The sequence below is a fragment of the Diabrotica undecimpunctata genome, chromosome 2 (assembly GCF_040954645.1).
Source record: "Diabrotica undecimpunctata isolate CICGRU chromosome 2, icDiaUnde3, whole genome shotgun sequence".
NCBI classification, from domain to species: domain Eukaryota; kingdom Metazoa; phylum Arthropoda; class Insecta; order Coleoptera; family Chrysomelidae; genus Diabrotica; species Diabrotica undecimpunctata.
This window is the reverse complement of record NC_092804.1, coordinates 24011757-24029233: the sequence shown is the minus strand read 5'-3', so window position 1 is coordinate 24029233 and position 17477 is coordinate 24011757. Positions and strand designations below refer to the sequence as shown.

The 17477-nt window shown below is 31.7% G+C and overlaps 2 protein-coding genes across 2 annotated transcripts; one reads left to right on the top strand and one right to left on the bottom strand.

The window, feature by feature from the left end:
* Nucleotides 1–10241: 10241 nt before the first annotated feature.
* On the bottom strand, nt 10242–11147 carry CIAPIN1 (cytokine induced apoptosis inhibitor 1). Its single transcript, XM_072521288.1, has one exon. It carries the CDS (start codon nt 11012–11014, stop codon nt 10280–10282), a length of 735 nt encoding a protein of 244 aa, XP_072377389.1. The 5' UTR covers nt 11015–11147; the 3' UTR covers nt 10242–10279.
* Nucleotides 11148–13022: 1875 nt separating this feature from the next.
* On the top strand, nt 13023–14820 carry PheRS-m (Phenylalanyl-tRNA synthetase, mitochondrial). Its single transcript, XM_072521287.1, has 3 exons — nt 13023–13703; nt 13933–14126; nt 14273–14820. Exons 1-3 carry the CDS (start codon nt 13091–13093, stop codon nt 14759–14761), a joined length of 1296 nt encoding a protein of 431 aa, XP_072377388.1. The 5' UTR covers nt 13023–13090; the 3' UTR covers nt 14762–14820.
* Nucleotides 14821–17477: the final 2657 nt, after the last annotated feature.

The following is a 17477-nucleotide window of genomic DNA, read 5'->3' as shown; positions in this document are numbered from 1 at the left end:
AAAAACAAAATAGAGTACAATAGAGAAAAATCTGTTTTACAATTCAATATGGTATTTTAGATGAGTTATAATGAAATTTAGTAAAATAAAAAATATACACATTACTATAACCTACCGATTATTATATGCAAAATTTACTTATCAAACAATATAATAATATGAAAATAAAACACGAATTAGTTCAAACGCAAAACACAATAAATATCGACTTCAGACGACTTTACACCGGCAAGACAGAAAGCTTGTATAAAAACAAAAGTTCAACAATAATATCGGTTATCAATGGTGACTATTGCAAATTGCAAGTTATGAGATAATAAATATATTATAAAATATCTCAATACTGACTGAGTCATCTATTTTATAATAGAAAAATAATTTAGATATATGCTTATACTTTATACAAATGGTGTTTAGTTACTATTTATTTATACTGTATAGTATTTTTTTGTAAAACTGAAAGTTTTTATTTGCCATTGTATATCTGGTTTTGTACCTTTTTCAAAGTACGCTGTGCAATTGCTTGTTGCAATAGTGACAATGAAGATAAAATCTTTAGGTTTCATACATTTCCTAAAGATAGCGTGACCAGAAAACTGTGGATTGTATCTTGTTGTAGCTAGGATAATTTTAATTGTAATACTGCAAGAATTTGTTATACACATCTTAAAACTGAAGATTACCAAAGAAATCTACAACAGGAACTTTTAAATTACGTTTCTAAAAAGGGTCTAAAACTCAAACCTGAGGCAGTACCTAGTCTTTATTTGCCTAAATCAACATCGGCTACCCTTCTAACCAACCAAAAGAAACGCGTACAAGGAGGCGAACACAGAGAGTCCAAAAAGTATGTTGAGCAGCTTCTTACTACTTCTAGGTCAACGACGTAAGTCTATTTCTTTATTTTTATTAATTATTAGTCATGAAACCTTAAATGGTTTTTTCATATCGATTTGTTAAGTAAGAAATTAGCCTCAGCCTGCTATGCAATTTGCAATAAGAACTGTTTCGGAGGAAATCAATTTAGGATCTTCCAAAATAACATATTTTTCTTTGTTAAATCATGTTATCATTATTAAAATATACAATGTTATCATTATTATAAACAATACCAAGATAATTTTATGTGTGAATATTACAAGAATGTCATTTTAAATGTTGTGCAATATTGTGTGCCCTCACTACACTCATATTCGATGGCCAGCTAGCTCATTCGATATAAATAAAGTTGACTTTGTCATTATTTATTTTGATTTTGTGTTTAGTTCAGTAGGTATATATACGTACAAATTTTGTGTACCTCCATTACCACTTTTCTGTATCTTTTTAAACATCTGAAATATCGAACTCTGGAGTATAAGTTAATTAACCTGTACCTACGTATAATAAAAGATAATTAAAACTTGTCTTATAAAGGATATCTATGTTTTATAAAGGATAAATATTATAATAACATAATTTTATCACCTCTTTATAATTACTATAATTAAATTAGCCAAATTATATAAAAAAAACTTAAAATTAAAAGTCTTTCCTATACAACTACATTCAAATGTTGCGGGAATAAGCGATCTTGACTACGTCATGCGCGAAAGCGAACCGATTTTGGAACATTATGTATCATACCTTGTGTATTCATTGTACCATGTTCGGTGCTAAATAGGTAATAGGTGAACCATGACAGAAAATTGATTCTTCTTCCTTCTTTACTGTCAGTAGACCTTTGCCTTTGAGCAGTTAGCTAGTTTTGTATTAAAATATTTTTTTATTCCTTTGACCACAGGTCGAGCAACATATTTTATATATTATTTTTTATTCTCTTTCGATATCTAAATAAGACCATTTCAAGCCCAAACAAAATTGGAATGTTGAATAATCGGCTAGTCATCTAAAAATACAATCACTAGGCTTTTAAAAATAAATCTCTAATTGGACAGCCTTATCGTCGAAAACTCAGACAAAAAATGCAGATTAGACATTCAGATACAAAATAGTACTAATCGCAATATAAGAAACTAAATGGTTAGGAAACGGAATAAGATATACACAATACTAGACAATGGAAAAGAAAGCAGAAATAAAGAATTTGGAGTGATCTTTGTAGTGGTAATAAGATCAAGCACAGTATCTTATATTTTAAAATAATAAATGGGAGACTATGTATATTAACAATTTTTATACAACAATTTTTTTAAGTTCTAAATCATCAACAACACAGTCCAAAAGAAAAGTACAATATTTAATTCTATCACAGTTTAATGCTTAAAAAATATCTTTAGCTGTATACTGTGGTTCTACGGACAATTAGAAAAAATATATGACAATTTCCCGAGAAATGATATCAAGGATGTAGTAGGCGACACGAATTTACAAATAGAAAAAAAATAATTGGCAAAAACACACTTCATCAAAACACCGTTGCGTTGAGAACGGCTTATCATAGTCTTCAATAAACTTTTTAAACAACCAACTTTTCTAGCACATTATAACAAAATTTTATTATGGGCTAAGTTTTTATCTTAAAGGAACTAAAAAAAGTATAAATCAGTTAAAAATGGAAAGACTGCTGGTGTAAACGACATGAGAACCAAGAAGATAGCAAAGCCCTGGCGGAGATCTCAAGTGATCGCCTTGCTGAAACCGGGAAAAGATCCAATAGAATTAAGCAATTACAGATCGACCTCACTATCGTGCCACTTATTTAAGCTGTTTGAAAGAATGATAGTGCAACACGCCGAAGAGACTATTATGCACTGCACTTACCCTCACTGAGTACATAGAGAGTGGCTACGAACAAAATCGGATTACGGATGTGGCATTGGTTTGATTTGTTGGCAGCTTACGACTCCATAAACCATAAGGTGCTCTTATCAGAGACAGAAAAAAGCAGTGAGAAGAATCACAACCAGCTTACTTTACCTACTTTACTTTTTTGTGTCAGGATCCGAATGTTTAAAATTTCTCTTTCTAAAGTTAAAATGACATTGTCGCTGGCATGACACAATTCTTTGATGATGTATCCATAGACGTATATACGTATATGTTAAAATATAACTGATCCATCTGATTTGATTTGTCTCGACAAGAGCAAAATCTGTTGTAATTCTGTTCAGTGATTTCCATGTTTTCCAATCGAACCATGTTTCGCCAGAATTATCTTTGCGTGGCGGGTAGTCATCAGATAGCTCTAGTGGGATTGTCTTCAGGAAGCATTTACTTGGTCTTAGTCTAGACTACTTATATAATCGTGCTCCATATATAGTAAGTGAGTATCGTCGAACACTTGTTTGAATCTTTCAATGTATTCTGCGGTCTTTCGACGTATTTATTGGGCACATTTCGTTTAAGGCTCTATCTACCTGCCTTGCATGTACAGATTTGCTCCACACCGGGCATGCATATTCGCCTGCCGAGAAGCATAGGGCTTGTGTTGTTCTTTTAAGAACTGTAGGGTTTGCGCCCCCTCGATTCCCTGTTAGTTTTCTAAGGAGGTTGTACCTGTACGCTACTTTTTGACTTTTTGAAGCGAAGCTTCTATACTGACGTTGTATTACTTTTTCTTCTCTATAGTAAAATACTAAGGCGAACGTTACGGAACTAGTGCCACCAGATGGCGTAGTCACAGGTAGCGTCACAAAATTGTGGTTCTTCACATCGATTCACTACTCTCAATCATAAATGTCATTCAGTTTTAAACATTTCATGTTTTAAACAAATTTCATATAGATACAATTATTATTTTTAAACATCTTATTTAGTTTATACAATAATTAAATTTACTATCAAATGATATTTAATTCTATTGAAGTGAATACTTATTATCGCTCGGTATGATGTTTTACTACAAAATAATAAAAAAGTTTAAAAAATTATAAAAAATTGAAAAAAATTATAAAAAATCATCATCATCATCATCATTGGTGCTACAGCCCTATAAAAGAGCCTCGACCTTCCCAAGTCTATTACGCCAGTCAGTTCTATCCATTGCCAACTGTTGCCAGTTTGCTGCGCCTATTTGTCTACCATCCTCATCTACACCATCCCTCCATCTGAGTTTTGGTCCTTTTTCTACTTCCCACAGGTTGTGACATAAGGATTCTTCTAGGACGGTTGTTCTGCTGTGATCTTGCCAGATGTCCTGCCCATCTTAGTCTTCCTATTTTTATAAAGGATACTACGTCTTTACCACCAAATATATGTTTATATCTGTGATATATCTCGTAGTTGTACCTCCTTCTCCAAACACCATTTTCACAGATGCCACCAAATATTCTTCTCAGGATCCTTCGTTCAAATATAAGCAGGAGATTTTCATCTGCCTTGGAAATGGTCCATGCCTCCGACCCATATGTCAACACTGGTTGTATAAGGGTTTTGTATATGGTTATTTTTGTTTTTTGGCTTAAGTTTCTGCTTCTCATATGTCTACTCAGTCCAAAATAGCATTTGTTTGCTAGGATTATTCTTCGCTTGATTTCTTCCGTCATGACGTTCTCCTTGGTGATCAGGGAGCCCAAGTATGTGAATTTGTCCACCACTTCAAAGGTAGAATTATCAACCGTGAGTTGGTGGCCGATGTTTCTGGATCTATTGTTGGGTGTTGATGCCATTACCTTAGTTTTATTTTCATTTAATTGCAGGCCCATATTTTTTGAGGCGTGTGACAAGGTGGTATACATTTCTTCTAGCTTGCGTGTTGTGCGGGCAACTAGATCAACATCATCTGCATATGCCAAAATTTGGGATGATTTATTAAAAATGTTTCCTCTGCTGTCTATTTGGGCATCCCTGACCGCCTTTTCCAAAGCTATGTTGAAAAGGAGACACGCCAGCGCATCTCCCTGTCGCAGCCCAACATGCGTTTCAAATGCCTGTGATTGTTCGCCCTGTATTTGGACTTTGCAAACAACTTTACGCATTGTAGCCTTAACCAATCTTATCAGTTTATCGGGGATGTGGAATTCATCCATGGCTTCATACAATTTATTTCTTAGGACACTATCATAGGCCGATTTAAAATCTACGAAAAGATGGTATGTGTCGATATTAAATTCATTGGTTTCTTCCAGTATTTGCCTTAGCACAAAAATCTGGTCTGTTGTTGATCGACCAGGCCTAAACCACTTTGATATTCTCCAAGAAGCTCCTCTGAATATTCACTCAGGCGACCATATAAAATACTCGAAAATATTTTGTATGCTGTATTAAGGAGGGTTATTCCCCTATAGTTTCTACATTCTAATTCATCGCCCTTTTTGTGTAGCGGGCAAACGATCCCAATACACCACTCTTCTGGGATTTGTTCCTCATTCCAGGCTCTCAGTATGATTTTATATATATGATTAGTCAGAGTAGCACCTCCACATTTAATAAGTTCCGCGGGTATACCATCACTTCCTGGAGATTTATTATTTTTTAGGTGTTTTATTGCATCCCGTACTTCCTGAATTGATGGAGGCTCCAATGGTGTATTGTTGTTTGCTCCTGGGGTGGTTGATTTGGATCTTCTACTTCGATAGTAAGCAGTTCTTTATAGTGTTCCACCCACCTTTTCAATACTTCTTCTTTTGTATTGAGTATATGCCCCTCCTTATCCTTACATAGTCCGATCCTTGGTTTAAATTCTTTTCTTGCTTTATTTAGATTTTTATAGAATTTTCTTGTTTGATTTTCCTTTCAAATGATCATAAAGGAAGGAAAAAATCATAAAAAATATAATAAATTATAACAAATTACAAAAAATCGTAAGAAATTATAAACATTTTTAAGAAATTATAAAAAATTATTAAAAAATTAAATAAAACCATTATACAAAATTATAAAAATAAACCTAAACAAAATTATAAAAAATTAAATCAAATTATAAAAATTAAATAAAATTTATTAAAATTATAGGATATTATTAATCGACCAAATGGAACAGAACAACTTAAAACGAGATTCTATAGCATACACGAGGAATAATACGAGGAAAATAACAATACCATACATAAAAGTATTATTCGAAAAATTTAAAATGATAGGAAAGAAATTCAACATTTCAACGACATTCAAACAACAAACACATTGATATCTATTTTATCTAGGGGCGAATTAAGTCCTAGGCAACCTAGGCAAGTGCCTAGGGCCCGTAATTTTTGGGGCCCGAAAATTAGGTTTTTAATTTTTAATTTTTATAATTAATTTTTGTTTTTATTTAACAAAATTTATGAACAAAATAGCAAAGAGACAAATGAACTGGTATGGGCATCTGATGAGGATGCAATCCAATAGAATAACAAGAAAAATTTATGAAGCAAAAAACATCGGAAAAAGAAAAAGAGGCAGACCAAGAAAAAAAATGGATACAGCAAGTAGTAGAGGCGGGAAAACTTAAACAAAAATCACTCGAGGAATTGAAAATAATGTCAGGAAACAGAAAAGAATGGAAGAGGTGGGTAAATGGAAATTAAAATAGCTAGCCCAAATCCGACACCCTGATAGAGTAAAAGGAAGGGGAGAAAGAAAGAATTTAACAGAAAAACGTAATACTCATAATTATTGCTGAAACGTGTCTAAATTATACCGAATCGTTGATTGATAAAGTCGACAAAGTTGGACAAGCGTTCCCGTGATTATCATGATTGGAAAAATGTACACAAAAAATTGTCACAGTATGAAAACTCCAGTGACCACACTAACTCTCGGGGACAGCGTTATGATAATGCGTTAAATATGTCAGGTAAATATAAGGGACTTCAATCCAAAATAAAACGTATTTTTCTGCCCATTTCATACCATACACAAATCATTCTTAAATTTAATTGGAAACGCTACTGCGGAAATTTTGATGGAAAATGAAAATTTGAACTTTTTTCAATATCGCTCAGAAGTTGTAAGTATTTTTTTTTCAAGTTCTACACATAGGTATTACAAAAATTTTGTACGAGCAAACACTTGAGTATTAAACCTATTTATGACACCAGGTGGTCTGCTGTTTTAATGCTGTGAAATCTTTAAAGGAAAATTATGAAGAAATTAAACATTGTGTTCCTCAAACAAAAATGAAAAACCATTAAAAAGGTCATAAAATGCCAAATCACATAAAAAAACTTGATACATTTGAGTATGTACTGTTACTTACTATGTGGGAAAAAATTTTAGATAAAATAAATGCCTCAAACAAGACTTTCAGCAAAAAGACGTATACCTGAATACAGCAGTTTTAATATATGATTTATTGAGTAAGATTCATCCAAATGAAGCAGAAAAAGTTAAAGATATTGCATATTTATTCTTATATTATATTATTCTTTACTGATCGCATAAAGATCTGAGATATATAAAACTATTAACAATACATTCAAAAGAATTTTTCGTGAAAGTGATGTTAGAGACTCTTTAATAGAAGAATTAAAAGGATAAGAACAAGATTTAAACCTAGCAGAACTGAAAAATTAAGTATATATTACAATTTAAGACTTTTAAAAGTAAAGAAAATATTATTTAACCTGTACCAGTTTCCTTGTTGTCATATATTCAGGAAAATAGTATTATTATAAATAGTTTTGCAGAATTAAAAGTAAGAAAAAAGACAATACCTATATCAAATCAATCTTAGTATATTTGTTTAAGTACTAGGTATTGTTTGTTTTAATAAACTGTGTTTATTTAATTTTTTTAATTGTATATTATTTTTTTTGGGTTCGGAACTACATACTATATGCTTTGAAACTAAACTACCAAACGCAAAGTATGTGTCATGACTGAAAAATAGGCCCGGAATTACAATGTTGTCTAGGGCCCGCTTTAGTCTTGGTCCGCCATTGATTTTATCTAAAACTAAACCTAACAATGAACAAGAAATAACAAAGAATAATATTTATAAAATAGCTTGTGAATGAGATCATTTTTATTTAGCTGACACATCAAGACCATTAAATTTTAAAATAAGTGAACATCAATCTTATATAAAAATAGAGAAGTTGATAGATCTCAAATATGTAAATACGCATAGGATTCGAACGATTCGAGTATAGTCCTAAAAGAAAAATATGGTAAAAAGAGAAAAATCAAAGAAGCAACTCTAATAGGTAATTATACTAAATGAGACCAATTGTGTCGCAAATTCCTTGGCAAAATGCAGTAGGATCTGGTTACCCATATTAAAAAGTTAATAAAAGGAAAATATCACTATTATTAAGTCAATAACGTATCGAGGATACATCGTATTTATGATTTCAAATAACATATACTGATATAAACTCAGAGTTTGGTGTTTATTGAAAGTAAACTAAATACTTACCATGTCGGGATAGTAGGTATAATGTGTTTTTTTCCTCATGATTTACTATGGATTCACTAACAGGTGAATTTAACTATCATCATTTTTGACAGATATTCTCAAGTTAAAGTTGATTTTATGTAATCGAATGAACTATTATACAATAAAGTCGTCCCTGGAACGCAACTCCGCAATATCATTTTAAAGTCGTCTACTTTAAAATGTATAATAGGTATGTCTAAATTGTCAATATGAATGATTCAGATAAAATTAAATTATTAGAACTATTTTTCACCAAGTAACAAAAAACAAAATTTGTTTATTTTATTAATGTTTCGTAAGAAATTATAAAAATCATAAAAAATATAAAAAACTATAAAATTAAATAAATAAAATTATTAAAAATGATAAACAATTATAACAAATTTAAAAAAATATATAAAAATTAAATAGGATTATAAATAAAATTAAATATAATTATATAAAATTAAATAAAATAAATTAAATTATAACAGAATCAGCGGCAACTGCGATAATAACGGCGCCCGAATCGTAAATAGTACGTCGCAGCACAAAGTCCTGGCAGTGGCGCACCCAGGGGGGAGTTTTGGGGGTTATTTAGGTGACCAACCAAACCCCCCCCCCCCCCCAGAGGCAAATTCTAAGTCCTGGATGCCATGTGCTCGGGCCTTTGATTGTCTAATACTTGATACAAGTAGAAATTTTCAAAAAAGACCATATGAATCAATCAAATGGCGAAATCGGGAGGAAGTTGAAAAAAATTAAATTTGGCCCGGAGACAGTCCAGGCTTGGATGAATCTGACTTTCATCTGAAAACAATACATTTTTCAAGAAATTATCTTTGTACTCCATGCTGAAAACTCGGCCATAGTAAACTTGCACATTTGTCTGCAACATCTAATCATTGTCAAATTTGAATGTGCTAAAGAAAACAATATATATTCAACATTCCATACAGTGTAGATGTTTCACCCTATATGCAGTTTGCCTAGGCTTTTATTGGACCTTAAAAATTTGGCAAAGAGCATCCTTGATTGTTTAGTAAAAATCTGTTTATCAACAAAAGATAGTCCAAAATACATCTCACAACTTAAAAATCTGTTTTCCTATAACACCATTTTTATAACGCATGCTGCAACAACCCAATAATTTTCGGTCTATTAATAAGACTGGTTTTGATACACAGGACTGAAACAGGAACTTTATCCCAAAACGACATAGACTACTTGGTATCTTTGAGAAAAAAATATTTCAAAAGATTTTGGAACCATAAAGGAAAATGGTCTATAGTGCCAAAGATATAATTTTGATTTCAATTATACTAGCTATATATAGATTCAGATATTGTGAAACTTATTAAGGTGCAGATACTAAGATTGGCTGGACACATTGCTAGAATGTCATGTAATGAGTACACAAAGAGATTGACATTCTCAAACTCGGAGGATAGAAAAGTATAAGACAGCCAAACAGAAAATCAATTGATTATATGGAAGAAGACCTTAAGATTCAAGGGTCGTTAGATGGAGGGAAGTTGCTAGGAATCGACAGGAGTGGTGACTTTTCTGAGAGCACACCAAGATCCACAAAGGATTTTCAAGCCAATTATTAACATGATGAAACTCCAAATTTCGACCATATGTTTCAAATACTAGGAAGTGTTATTCACTTAATCATTTAAGTATTATCGAACAAGGCATTTTTTATGGCTACAAACATGATATGAACTATATAATTATTCTCTGATTAACCTTATTAAAAAAAAAAATCAAAAAATGCTTTTTAGACTTTACAAAGGCCTCACCACTTAAATATCTGTGGAATAACATTTTCTAAAGTTTTCAAAATATTTAAACACTATAAAGAATATAAATATTGCATACAAAGGCCATAAATTGTATACTTGTGCCAAATCATATACTTTAAGAGGAATAAGTATTTAAAAAAAAAATAAAACAGGCATTAATCATTTTATTTTTAAAAATATACACATTTTAAATATCATCACTTAGTTGATTTCCAACTAATTGAATTTTTTCACCTGGCTTGAATGCTGGCATTCCCAAATATGGACAAGTAGCACAACGGAAGGCATCTCCCAGGTAACAACTACCACATGATGATTTAGGTGCATCCTTTGTATCTATTATTTTCTTTTCACTTGCTTCTTGGACTAATTCATCAGCTAATCCACATGAACAATCTTTACATGCTTTTCTTTTTCCAGTAGTTCCACAAACTCTTAATGAGGCTAAATCTGGTTTTTGCAAGTCATCCTCATCTAACAAATCATCTGGATCTATTGTTTCATCATCTGCATCATCCAATTTCCACACTGCTTGGTTGGCTTTTGGAGGAAGTTTAATTTGAGCCGAAGAACGAGACTTAAAACTCGGTTTGCTAGCTACTACACAATTGTCATATATCTTGACATTCATAAACCCTTTCATAATTAGATTCAATTTTGTCTCTTCTTTGTTTGAAATTTGTGTAATTACAATATGCCCACCTGGAACCAAAAATTTGAATATTAAACTAATTAAATCATCATCGGAGTTTCCGCAACATATAGAATGAACTGATTCTTGCTTTAAGTTGCAAATTTCTTCCTTTGAACAAACTCGTGACTTCTTGAAACGATTTTTTAGACTTTTAAATTCATCTGTTTCATCAAGTCCTTGTAAAACTAAAATCTCATGTGTTGCAGTCAGATCTTCCAACGAATCCATTTTATGATTTAATCACTATGTTTTCGATTTTAAGACAAATATGTATGGTATGCTACGTGACTGCTATTTACAATTACAAATTACAACTTGTAGTAATCTATAAAGGAGGACTAGAAGGAGAAAACTCACAAACTTCAAAATAATTACTGTCACACGTCACACACTATTAATCGCAGCACACTTCCATCTATCAATGCCAGTCCCGTGTTATTTAGTAAAACGACGATTGGCGCATTTGCTAATGCCAGGGTGCGTAACTATATATATAAATACATGCTGTAAATTCCAAAGGCACGTAAAATTAGCTAGGATGGATTGTAAACTCATTTTAAAGTAAGAGAAAATCAGAATAAATCTAAAACAAACAAATCCTTATTCTATACGATAATACGTATATATTTCTTGTTATGTTAAGGCCATATTTATTTTCCATTACGTTAAAATGCCAATGGTTAAAAAATTTAAAGAATAAAATCTTTATAATGCACCAAACGGAAGGATGCACAAATAAAAAAGTCGTTGACCTTGGCACATAATAATAAAACAGTCAGAACGCCCACTCTGCTTGTCAAGATAAGTACGCGCATCTCGTTAGCGCAGACGGAATCAGCCATGTTTTAAACGGAACCAGTGCTGTTCAGTTCAGTGAAATTTTATTTGGTGTGTATAGAAAAATTAACCCTGTTTGATTGATTTACGGCAACCATAGACATAATATGCAATCCTTTATGCCGTACTTTTAGTTGAAGAATAGATTAAGTTATTTTAAATTTACTAAATTATTAATTTCTAAAAATTTAAAGTATGGTTCTGTCGTAGCTTGTCACAAATTTCTCGACTCGAGCCTGTGTTTCCGTTTAAAATATGGCGATCGCGTGCTGACACACTTCAACGGCTGCATCTGATAGTGGGCATTCTGATTGTTATTTATTCTGTGATCTTAGATTATCTGTGCTGACGCACAAAAAAACATTGACTATGTCTGATGTCAAAAGTCCACTTTGAAAAGATTTGTTGTACAATGAATACATATGTGTACACATGTGTGTGTTCATTGTACCATGGTTTCAGGGTGTATTTAAAAAAATCAATATTTTGTCACAGAATAAATAACAATCAGAATGCCCACTCGCCCACTCTCAGATGCCGCCTTTGAAGTTTGTCAGCAGGCGATCGCCATATTTTAAACGGAAACATAGACTCCGATTGAGAAATTTGTGACAAGCTACGACAGAACTGTAATTTAAATTTTTGGAGATTAATAATTTAGTACATTTGAAATAATTTAATCTATTCATCAACTAAAAGTACGAATAAAATAGTGCATATTATGTCTATGGTTGCCATAAATTAATTAAACTGGGTTAATCTTTCTATGCACACCAGATTAAATTTCACTGAACGGCACTGGTTCCGTTTAAAACATGGCTAATTCCGTCTGCGCGAACTAGATCTTGACAAGCAGATTCTGCAGATACAAGCATTCTGATTGTTTATTATTCTGTGGTAGAGGTTTCTTTTAAACGTGTCATTAAATGAAATATTTTTAAATATTTTAAAATAAAAATTGGCATTAAAATAACAAAACAATTATTTAAATACTGATAAGTTCTTGTCACAACAGAACACTAAATTGTACTACACTTGGGTTGTATTATTACTATTTCTTGTAACACGTATAACATTTCTTGTAAGATTTTTATAAATAAAGATCTATAAAGATTTTATTCTGTAATTTTTTTAACAATTTTGGTATTTATCATCTATAAATCATAACAAGAAATCCGAAAAAATATATACATATTATGGAGTAGAATAAGGGTTTTTTGTTATTTTAGGATTATATTGAATTTTCCTTACTTTAAAATGAGTGTAATCCTGGTTAAGTTTACGTGCCTTTTGAATTTACCGCCATACATATATAGTTACGCACCCTGGCACTAGACGATACGCCAATCGTTGTTTTACTTGTTAACACGGAACTGGCACTGCTAGGTGGCAGTGTGCATATGACAGATTACGGACACGATTATGTCAAAATATTAATATATTAAAATGTTACAAATTTAAACAAAAATGTTGAAATTTTCAAGTATTAGTTTGATTAAACAAACACATTTTAAATTATTCAAAAGACTTTTATCAAAAGCGCAACTTAAAACAAATGACTTTATCCTTCTGAATCAAAATTACTTGAAAGACGAGTATACAAATATCACTGATAAAGTATCAGGATATATTGGAAGAAATATTTACTTACAACCCTCTAATCCTTTGAATTTAGTGAGACAAAGAATAGTGAACTACTTTTACAAAAAATATGTAAACAGACGAGGAAACCCTATCTTTTCTATCCATGATAATTTACCCCCTATTGTCAATGTTACCCAAAATTTTGATAGTTTACTTATCCTCAAAGATCATCCTTCAAGAAATAAAAGTGACTGTTATTATATAAACAAGAAGTTCTTACTTCGAGCACACATGACAGCTCATCAAAGTGAGCTAATTCAGTCAGGATTAAATAACTTTTTAATTATAGGAGATGTGTACAGAAGAGACGAAATTGATAGAACACATTATCCTGTTTTTCATCAAGTAGATGCTGTTAGACTGCGATCTAAGACTCAAATTTTTTCTGATGATAATTTACATATATTTGAAGAAGGAACCAACACTGCTTTTACAGGTAAAAGCAATAAAATTGACATTGGTTGTAGTGTATTCATTAATTGAACATTTTAAGAGTATATATAACAAATCAATTATTGTACCAAAATTGGGTATTAAAACCTTTGAGCTAACTCTGGACAAAACAATGGTATATTAATGAAAAAGTACAAAGATAAGAATTAACTCATCAGAAAAGGGTGTTTATGTATGTTTTGTTAATTTTTTACTAGCAATGTTTATTTCAGGCAATCAAGAAAAACAAGCATGTCATACCTTAGAGGCAGTGAAAGTTGTAGAATTTGAACTCAAGGATACGTTAGTTGGCCTTGCTAAAGCACTTTTTAAAGAAAACACCAAGTACCGTTGGGTAGACACAACTTTTCCGTTTACACAACCATCTTGGGAGTTGGAGGTCTTTCATAATGATCAATGGATCGAGGTAAATGAATATTTATATATAAAAATTATCCCAAAATAATTCATTAATTAAAAAAATACTTTTGCCATAAGATGCCACTTTGGTAAAATAAAACTTTGTCAAAATCTATGTAATATTTTGTTTGAAATATTTATATATTGTTCTAGGTTCTAGGATGTGGTATTATGCAACAAGCTATTTTAAATAACGCTGGAGTCCACGATAAAATTGGTTGGGCCTTTGGTCTAGGGTTAGAAAGGATTGCTATGTGTCTATATCAAATCCCAGATATTCGTTTGTTCTGGTCATGTGATTCAGGCTTCCTAAACCAATTTAAAAACAAAAATGTTAATGATGATATTGTTTATACCCCCATCAGCCAATATCCTCAATGTAAAAATGACCTAAGCTTTTGGCTACCACCAGGGGAGTTTTCTGCAAATGATTTTTATGATTTAGCCCGAACTATAGGTGGAGATCTAATAGAACAGATTGAGTTGATTGATGAATTTAAACATCCAAAGACTGGAAAAGTTAGTCACTGTTATAGGATTACCTACAGACACATGGAGAAGACTTTAACACAGGAAGAAGTTGGTGTTATACATAAAAGTATAGCTGATGGTGTTAAAGAATTGGGTGCTACTATTAGATAAGGTTTAAAATATTTACAGTGTAAAGTTTTTGTTAATAAATTTTTATTGTTTTAATAAAATTCTTTTCACTTGTTTTGTTAAAAAGGCTTTTACATTTTTATATACTTAACCAATAATGCACAATAGATGTGAGGATGTAGGTTAGAGAGAGTAAAAAAATATTTTGATATACATACAAGCTGTATGCATATGTAGATATGTACATATGTAGATATATTCTAACTAATTCTGTACAAGCCCTAAATTAATCCCACCCCACACCATTACCGAGCCACCCCCATAGTGTACAGTCCCTACGGTGTTACACTGTGCGTAGCGTTCCCCAGGCCTTTTATACACTCGGTTTCTCCTGTCATCAGAAAAAAGACAGTAATCTAGACAGATCCAAAAATTCATTTTGTAGAGAAGTACTGGTAACAAACCTTTGTCTCGGTGTACGAAGTGTCAAAAACCGGTCTTGATTAGGAGTTGTAACCCTTCTACGGCCTTGACCACATCTTCTCGAGTTACTTCCAGTGAAAGAAAAACCTGTTAACACTCTTGGAATGGTTGACTGGGTGATGTTAAAACATTCAGCGAGTTTTACTTGAGTGTATCCTTCTTCGCGAAGAGTAACGATTCTAAAACAGTCACTTTCTAACAAATTTCGATTGTCTTGCTGCTGGTGGTTCATTTCAAAGAAAAAACACTTAATAAACTTGAAAACCCCCTTTAAACGTCCAGCACAACGTAATACAACCCAACTAAATTCGAAATAAAATGTAGCACAATTAGCATGTTTTTAATTTTTTTGCAAAAAAATGGAAAAACATCAACATATGCCAGGGGTAACAATAATATATTAGCACAAAAATCGGAATATTAAAATTATTTGATTTACCAGGGTTTTTAAAATTATGCGTTAATATTGGAGCGCAGTGTATTTACGGCAGACGTAACGTATCATAGTATTACTTTAGAAAATAAAAATAAATCACAAAAAAAAACTAGTTCGTGCACTCAATTTCACTTCACTACTTAAGTTCTTTAGTACTTATTCCATTCCGAAATAACATTTCATTTCACGCTCGCAAGGTACAGTTCGCGACCAATCACCAATCCAAATGAAGCATCGGCAAATTTAAATTTGCCGTACTTGGTAATTAAATTCATATGGAAAGAAATGTATGTTTGGTTGCTCATCAACTAATATACCGTTGATTTTTACATGTAAATCGTCAAGCTTGGGATCGGCTTGCCGAAACCTCGAAGCGTGTCTTTTTAAGAATTCACAGGCGGATGGATGTCTCCGATTTCGGATCATTAATTTGAAAAGTGCCTTACGCAGGGATCACGTAACGCTCAGATTGGACGAATTCTTTTAAAAGTCATGAATAAAATTTAGTCTGGTCGAATTCTTTTAAAAACCATGAATAAAATTTAGTCTTTATTATCTCACAGATATTTTTTTATTTCACAGAAACAAATGACATCAACTGATTACCTGCCACAATTAATTATTGAAATACTGATTAAATTAAATATTAAAAAAAATCTATAATATCTATAAAGGTGTGGGTCAACAGCCATATCTTAACTAATTTTTGTCTTACAGAAAAACAAAACAACTAAAATGTTCAGAAAAGCAAAATCTATATAGATTTTAAGTACGTATCACTAATACTTTTTAAGTTATTTAAAAAAAAGGCATTTATTTCAAAAAATTTTCATTTAAATGGGAATAAGCCACATTTAAAATTTAAATAGTAATTACTTTAAAATGCCACAAGAAAATAGCTTCAGAACAAAATTTTTGCGTTTTCTTTAAAACCAAATTCTTTCAAAAATAAGAACTTGGAACCGGTCAAACTTACATCATATAAACAATTCACAATACATAAAATAAAGTACATTGGAAAGCGGTAACGATTAACTTTATTTGGGCTGCTAATTAGGGGGTGATTTACGCTGTTTTTACAAAAAAAAGGAGACCAAATTTATTTTGAGCTTTTTTAAACATTTTCAAAAGTTTATGATGAGTTTTTCCCGACAAGTGTTTAATTTTTTGGTTATTTCACGTTAAAATTTTCAATTTGACAAATAAGAACCTACTTTTCATGAGCTACAACTCTGCTTCTACTGCAGACTTCATAAGTACACCATTTTTTTTTCATAAGCTACATTTTTGCTAAGAATATTTTTTTTCTATAAATACTTACTTGTTCACTTATTTTTGAAAAACCGTCTAAAAACGTGAAAATTCATGAAAACGTTATCAAAATGTTATTTTTAAAAAATTAACATATTCATTCGCAAATAGCTCAAAAAGTATTGACTTTTGAAATTATTACTATTAAGAAAACTCGAAAACTAATAAAAATTGCTTAGAATTAGTCAGAATGAAGGGTACAGGTCCAAAAGGGGGCAATTTTCATAAAGGGATCTAGTGGTGCCATTTTGTAGCAATTTTAACATAGAAGTGGTCAGCTGCTTGTTACACGTCATAAAAGCGCCTAGTTTCCGTGAAATGCTAATTATAATTTACGCATACGACGCTAATAGGGGGCAAGTCCTCATCAGAGAGGTCCTAAAAGAATAAAGTCCATATAAACAGCCGATAGACGCTGATCTAATACGCGCAGCTTAGTTAGGTTCGTCGGTTAAGCTAGTGTTTTCATTGTTTTTCAAGTGATTTAAAGTAAATAACAATGAATATAGAAAACAATACTAGTGGAAA